General features: G+C 42.5%; 1 protein-coding gene across 3 annotated transcripts in view; it reads right to left on the minus strand.

Moving 5' to 3' along the window:
- The window catches only part of vldlr.S (very low density lipoprotein receptor S homeolog), a 42643-nt gene extending 36834 nt beyond the window's left edge, over positions 1-5809 (minus strand). Inside the window, exon 1 of one of the 3 annotated variants that reach the window (XM_018241608.2) lies at positions 5457-5809. In XM_018241608.2, coding sequence (XP_018097097.1) covers positions 5457-5535 — 79 coding nt within the window. In that variant the 5' untranslated portion in view covers positions 5536-5809. 3 annotated transcript variants of the gene reach the window in all.
- Between the last annotated feature and the right edge of the window lie 2106 nt (positions 5810-7915).

Below are 7915 nucleotides of genomic sequence, written 5' to 3' on the forward strand. Positions count from 1 at the left end.
ACTGTCTTTCATTATTGGCCCTCCCCATGTAGGCAAACTAAATACCAGCCCTTCGTATCACAGAGCACTGCCCTAAACGGCAGGTGGTATTTATAATTTAGAAGATATGGAGATTTTTTGTAGATAAGTCATCCAATGCGAGGCAGAGCCATTCTGTGGCTACTACAGCAAAAAGATTTAAAAATTAATTTGTGGGATAACAATTTTTCCTCTTTATAGGTCCCTGGTAAGACCTCACCTGGTGCATGCAGTGCAGTTTTGGGAAGCTCCAGTCCATAAGAAGTGGGCTGGAAAGACTGCAGAGTTGCACAAATAAAATGGCTAGAGGAACAGAATATTACATTATGAGGGCAGACAGTCAAGGTTGGGGTTTTTCTCTGGGGGTGTGGGACACTTAAGGGGACAGGATTACTCCTTTATAGCATTATAGACCACCAGGCACCAGAGGCCACCACTTTAGATTAGAGAACAGAACTTCCATTTGAAGCAGTGTAGGTGGTTCTCCACTAAGAGGGCAGTGAGGTTGTGATACAGATTTATTAATGCCTTTACATGTGGCTTGAAGGATTTATTGAACAATCATAATATAGCAAAGGATAATGCGAGATTAATATTTATAATTAGTATAGATAATCGTATGTATACCTACCCTAATAAGTGAGGAGGCTAAGCTCCTGATACAAATAGAAAAGGCTGCTAGTTTGGGTAAAGTAATGATAATGGGGGGGGGGGGGAATTAATTACCCAAATATTGACTGGAGCAACAGTACTGTCAGATCAGTTAATGGGAACAAGTTTATAAACTTGCATGACAATTTTATGGCACAGGTTGTTGAGGAGCCTACCAGAAAAAATGCTATTCTGGATCTAGTGATCTCAAATGACCCAGAACTTATAGCAAATGTGCAAGTCATTGAACCCCTGGGTAATAGTGACCATAATGTTATATCATTTAAGAATGTTATATAATTTAATGTCTGGTGCAAAAAACAAATATGTACTGGTGCACCAAAAGCCATGAATTTTGGAAAACCAAGTTGTAGTGCCTTGAGGGCTGCCCTACAGAGCATTGATTGGGGCATTAAGTTTTCAGCTAAAAACCCAGAACAGAAATGGTGTTACTTAAGGAGTAAATGTAGAAGCTCTAAGAATCATCCTATGTGGCTTAATTCCAAAGTAAAGAAGTTAATAGGAAAGAAGAGAAAGGCATTTAAAAACTACAAATCTGTTGGGACAGAAGCTGCATTTAATGAATATAAACACTAATAAATGTTGTAAATCAGCAATCCGGAAGGCAAAAAAAAAAAGGAAATGAAGAGTTAATTGTGGTGGAGGTGAAAACTAACCCTAAAAAGTTTTTTTAAATATATTAATAGTAAAAAGATGCAGGTTTAGAGTGTTGCTCCATTAAATAATGATACAGCACCAGTATGGTTGTAACAGATACAGAAAAGGCAAATGTGCTAAATCAGTTCGAGTTCCCAGGCTCACTTTATAGCTGCACTAATAGCTCAGCTCAATCTAGTCAGTGGCTGACTCAGGATATGATTCATAAAGCTTTAGTAAAAATGAATGTAAACAAGGCTCCAGGGCCTGATGGCATACACCCCCGGGTTCTAAGAGAGCTTGGTTCAGTTTTAGATCAGCACCTATTTCTGATTCTCACATTTGCTTTCATCTGGTATGGTGCCTATGGATTGGAGAAAAGCTGATGTTATTCCAATATTTAAAAAGGATTACAAACTCCTGGCAATTGTAGGCCAGTAAGTTTGACATCTGTGGTGGGCAAATTATATTGAAGGGATCACATTCAAAAATTGTCCTAGTGAATGGCATTATGAGCAGCAATCAGCATGGCTTTATGAAGGATAGGTTATGTCAGACAAATCTGATTGCTGTTTATGATAAGGTAAGTAAGATGCTGGACAGTGGGGGGGCGTTTGATACCGGGCCCACAAACGACTGCTTTACTAAACGAAGGTCTGTTGGGCTTAATGAAAGACTGGCCAAATTGGGGATGTTCACGCTGGAGAAGAGGCGCTTAAGGGGAGATATGTTAACTATGTATAAATATATAAGGGGATCATATAATAATCTCTCTAATGCTTTATTTACCTGTAGGTCTTTCCAGCTGACACAAGGTCACCCATTCCGATTAGAAGAAAAGAGGTTCCGCCTAAATATTCGGAAGGGGTTTTTTACACTGAGAGCTGTGGAATTCTCTCCCTGAATCAGTTGTACAGGCTGATACATTAGATAGCTTTAAGAAGGGGTTGGATAGCTTTTTATCAAGTAAGGGAATACAGGGTTATGGGAGATAGCTCATAGTACAAGTTGATCCAGGGACCAATCCAATTGCCATTTTGGAGTCAGGAAGGAATTTTTCCTCCTTTGAGGCAAACTGGAGAGGCTTCAGATGGGGTTTTTTGCCTTCCTCTGTATCAACTAGCAGTTAGGCAGATTTAAAAAAAAAACAAAAAAAAACTTGAAATTGATGGACGTGTGTCTTTTTTCAACCTTACTTACTATATATGCTGGCGTTCAGAGAGGTTTGTACAAGTATGTGCAATAGGGTTCAGAGGGGTTGAATTTTTTTTTTTTCTCAAGTGACAATTAGCACTGCACAGCCAGGTCTTTTGAGGATACAGCGTTTTCTTTGATATTACATATTTCACATGTACTAGTGAGGCCTTAATATGCCTGCAGGTTTGTTCTGAAAAACTATTGATCCATGGTACAAGGATAAGAAAAGGAACCACTGTTTCCCAGGATCCATTCATTGTCGATCACATAGACCAATCAAGTAAATCAATCCCTTTCCAATAAAAACAGCCAGACTGGGTGATCAGAATACTTGATTAGTCAAATAACTGCAAAATCAGCAGGTGTATAGACAAGATATCTGATTTTATAGAGTTTCATTGTACTGTATAACAAACCAAAACAAACGAAATAAAGATTTCCACTTACACTATATAGCATATTCTAGCCAGATTTACAAGAGTTTATGAATTAGATTATATTGCTGCTCAGTGAAAGCAGCATGGAAGCTTGCTCATTAAAGGGATTGTTCACCTTCAGACAACGAGTTGTTTTCGGATAGATCACCAGAAATAATGACTTTTTCCAATTACTTTCTACGTGTCACCATTTTTCTAATATTTAAGTATAAAGTGTATTTTTCTTCTTCTTCTAAAGCAGCTCTGGGAGGGGGGTCACCAACCCTGTAAACTGTTCTAAATTGATACATTTAGTTGATACATTTCTTATTTGTCCCTGCTGAGCAGAATCTCTGGGTTTCATTACAGGCAGCTGTTAGTATTGATACAATAGTTGCTAATACTCCAGAAATGCTGCTGAGAAATGTATTAACTAAATGTCACAACATTTTAACAGTTTAGAGTCTACACCTGAATTACTGAGCTGTCAGACTGAAACACCAGAGACACAAACATATCTACTTTAAACTTAGATTTTGGAAAAACAGTAAAAAAAATAAAATAGTAATAATGGAAAGTAGTGGGAAAAAAAATATATCTTTATTTCTGGGGAACAATCTGAAAAAAAACTGAAAATAAAAAATAAAAAAAAAGTGTTAGGAAGGTGAACAACCCCTTTAATAGAGACAAATAAGGCTGGCTTATCAGTATACTTGTTTTACTAGAAGCTTACAAAGCACACCAAACTTTTATATGTATATTTTCTGTCTCCTTTCATGCAATATATAAGCAGGTAATTGAAAGGGAAGATTAGACATTAGTGTCTATAGGGTTAAAGCCTCTTTGCTAGGAGCCTATTCCATAAGATCCAAGCATGTGTGTGCGCGTAAACCCAGATGTCAGGCAGACTAATGAAGTTTAGTGCAGCAGAAAGTGACCTTTTCCAAGCAAACTTTGTTTGCTTACACACAAACGCTCCTTGCCCAGCAGCTGTTGCACTTAAAGGTACAGCTCTATTTTAGCCCTACTAAATTATAGTCTTAGGTATAAAGCACAGATTCAACACTATTTACACGAGTCAGCCGAGGGACTTTAGGCCTCAATAGCATATAGAACAGAAAGTGTGGTGCTTTGATGTTAGCAAACAACTAAAGGGTGCTCAGTCTTAACCTGAACCAGAAAATCCTTCTCGTTAAATAAGCTTGTTAGCAATTGATCTGTAGAGTGGAAGGGCCAATAAATCTAAGAGGCACCTGCTTCCAATTGTCCAAAGGAAAAATGCCCTTGCAGGATAAGGATCACTTGTTCAACAATTACATTCTGGGTGGCAGAAACTGAAGCTTCTGGAAAGCTAGTCTACCCTTTCCTGGCCAACAAACATTATAGTTAGTTAAACCCATGGCACGGACATTGACTACACAAGCCATATATCTGGAGTATGGGGTTTCTAATTTTTTGTAGAGAATTTAAGTTGACACAAAGGAATCAAAAGCAACTGGAATTGATACAAAATATACACAACTCTCACTTAAAACTTACCAGGTACATGGGCCATACTTCCAGCACTTCCCCATTAGTTACCAAGAATCAATTAGAAATGCCATCAGGCCAGGTCAGTGTTATGCCTCCAAAGTTATTGAAGACACCGCTTATCACAAGAGCCTTACATGTTGCCCTGTAGTTTTTTTTGTTTGCCACTTGAACACCACAGACCAGGCACTAAATAAAAGATAAGCCTAGGTCGGGACCAATAGTTCTTGTCCTGAAGGGCATTTAAGAAAGTGCAGAATAGCTGCATAAACACCAATTTTTAGAATATGCAAAACTGCACCATTAAGTATGAAGGGAGGGTTACAGCAAAAATGCATTCAGGAAAAGAAGAGTCAAGATATGTCTTGTACTAATCCCACTTAGTAAAGGTCAAGCAGATGACTGAGAAAAAGGGAGAGGTTAGACTGGAAACCACTAGAGGTTGGCATTACTAGCCACCCCCCTCCCCACAACATGTGTAAGCTGCCTGACAAATAGTAGCACCCACTCCCATACAGTCTAACATGTACACATGACAATATAGTCGGCTGGAGCAATCATGTTATTTTATGTGAGGCTGCTGCCGACACTGACAAAGGAATATGTTGAAATGCTCAGTAGCAATGCAAGCCCAGGAGTCAGGAGGTTTATTATAGGACTCAGTCTGCCTCAGTGCCCTTTAATATGACTATCGGTTAACCCATTGGAGTCAGAGGAGGGGTGACAGACCGTGTAATAGCAGGGTGTAATAATGGAACAGTGAAATAAGACACTGGTAGCCCAGTCACCTTACACCCAACAGATGATTTAATAAGAAACATCTGGCAATGAGGAATAATAAACCCCTCTCCCACGGCCATTTATGCCCATTGATACCCCGATGCGTTCAAGTTTCATTGTTAGTAAATCGGCCCTTGTGCTGCACCTCTATTTGAGAGAGATAAAAGTGAGGGAAGCCGCAGACATATGGCAGCACACACTACTCACCATGAACCAAGCCAAGATCCGGGTACAGACAGAAGCAGAGCAGCAAGAGCAGGACAACCCCCCTCCAGGAGCGGCTCATTTCGCTGCAGAACCCGACCCCTCCTGAGAGCCTGCCGCTGAGGGAACACACACAGGAACCGGGGCTGCTCGGCTTCTACAGCTGCACACCTTGCTGCCTCCCGGCAAACACAATCCACAGTGTTCCTGCTGCGAGAAGCCGGGGTGGAGGTGGCGTTTGGATGGCATGCACAATCTCTGGCAGGAGGAGGGGGTTGGAGGAGGCAGGTCCGGTGATGAGGGAGAGACGTGCAGTTACAAGCGACTCCACACGCTCCCCTTTATAGCAGGCGGCGTGAAGACGAAAATGTGGAGCGGCGGCAGCAGGCGGAGCCCCCGAGCACATGCGCGGGCCGAACTGGGATCCAGGCTCCGAATGCCAGATCCGGGAATATGTGCAGCCCGGCTTGCTGCCAATCTGCCTCATGTTATATCATACACGGGATAGGCACGTGGCTGGAGTACATGGCAGGACAGGTCGGGCTGTGAGTATGTATAGCGCTGTATCGCATGAGAGGGCACTGCTTGCTGTCGCCTCTGTGTCATATAGAACATGCACAGGCAGCTGTCAGTGTCTCTAGTGTTAGTGTGTGTGTGTGTGCGCGCGCGTGGAGGAGTGAAATAGTGTCACTGTCAGTATGCACAGCTCTACAGTAACTGTCAGTGCACATCAGCGCTACATGGCACTTCCCATTGACAAGCTGTCAGTACAAGTGGAATGTCTGGCCACCAGTGTATGGTGCTGAGGCCAGTGCAGGGTGTCGGCCTGTTCAGTGGTGGGACCTGCTTCCAGCAATGTCGTCGTGACGTGACGGGATTTATTACGTTGAGTTTATTTTACTTTTTCCACTGAATTCTTTGCAGCCTGACTTTCATTGACAAAGTGTCGGGTTGTTGTTATAGGGTTTCTTGTGTTGCTCCCTCCATGTTATGCAAAGCAAGAGGCTGCACATCCCCTTTGGTTCATACTAGCAAGTGTTTGCCACTGCCATTGCTTTAACTGAAAGTTTAGGAAGCCCAGGCCCTGCTCTCAACTGAGTACCAATTAATGGGTCCAGTCAAAATGTTTCCTCATGTGACTGTTGTGCTCAGGTATAAATAAGTCAGCTACTGTCAGCACTAAGGTTAAGGCCACACTGGGCGTTTTGGGGAGATTTGGTTGCCTGGCGACTAATCGCTTTGTCTTTGCGGCGACCAATCTCCCCAAACGCCTTCCTTTCCTCGTGGGCAACTTCGGGCGACTTTAGAAAATAAACCACCGCATGTGATTAGCGCCGGCGTTTTTTCATTTTAGCCGGCGCAGAGTGAGGGAAGTCTAATGGGGAGATTGGTCGCTGCAAAGACGAGGCAATTAGTCGCCAGGCGACCAAATCTCCCCAAAACGCCCAGTGTGGACTTACCCTAAGGGCTCTTACACATGAGCGTTCTGACCTGCGATCCCCTGCGTTCCGTTTTTTGGCGTTCAGCCGCAGGGGAGCGCAGGAATAGACGCAAGTCATTATTTGAAATGGGGCTGTACTCACTCAGGCGCGTGTAGGTGCCGAACGCAGGAAAAATGCAGCATGTTGCATCTGAACCTGCGTTCGGCGCCTACACGCGCCTGAGTGCGTACAGCCCCATTTCAAATAATGACTTGCGTCTATTCCTGCGCTCCCCTGCGGCTGAACGCCAAAAAACGGAACGCAGGGGAGCGCAGGTCAGAACGCTCATGTGTAAGAGCCCTAAGGGGAGTATGGGGCTCTGTTACCTCTTGCTTGTTGTTGGCAATCTGTGCTAAAATGACCTTCCCTAAACATATATTTAAAAGAGAAACTAACGCTTGAAATTTAACTGTTTCAGCTGAAACTTGCATTTTAGCCAAGTAGTCAATCTGTAGCTATTTATGGTTTCCATTTGAGCCATAAGGCTCATTTTTGCCTCTGTTCCTCATTTTTTAAGTAAACGGCCCTTCACAACTGCATTCAGATTCCAGTGAGTCTGAGAAAACGGGATAGGGTGTTCTTTTTATACTGGAAAAGATCTTTGATGAAAGATAACTGCGTGCAACCCAGTCTGTGGAACAGGCACAGTGCAAGATGGCTGCAATGTTGTACATTACTAATAGCAATCATCACACCTCTCCAATCCCCCAGGGTGAGAACTGGGAACAAGTTGCAAATCTCTTTGGACCCTTGTTAACAGTCACTGGACTGGAATCTTGTGATCCCCAGAGAGAATTTAGCCACCAGGTCCTGGAAAATGCAGTTGTGGCACTATAGTAAACAACCTGCCATTCTGTGGATTATTACCCAACAACATCTCCTGGATTATTGCATCATAGATCATTACGGTCTGTGTTTATCATGCTCATTTTTTAAAAAGTTTTCTTTAATAGAAATTACCCATCTCAAAGGTCAAGCTGT

This window comes from Xenopus laevis, chromosome 1S, assembly GCF_017654675.1.
Source record: "Xenopus laevis strain J_2021 chromosome 1S, Xenopus_laevis_v10.1, whole genome shotgun sequence".
In the NCBI taxonomy this organism is placed as follows: domain Eukaryota; kingdom Metazoa; phylum Chordata; class Amphibia; order Anura; family Pipidae; genus Xenopus; species Xenopus laevis.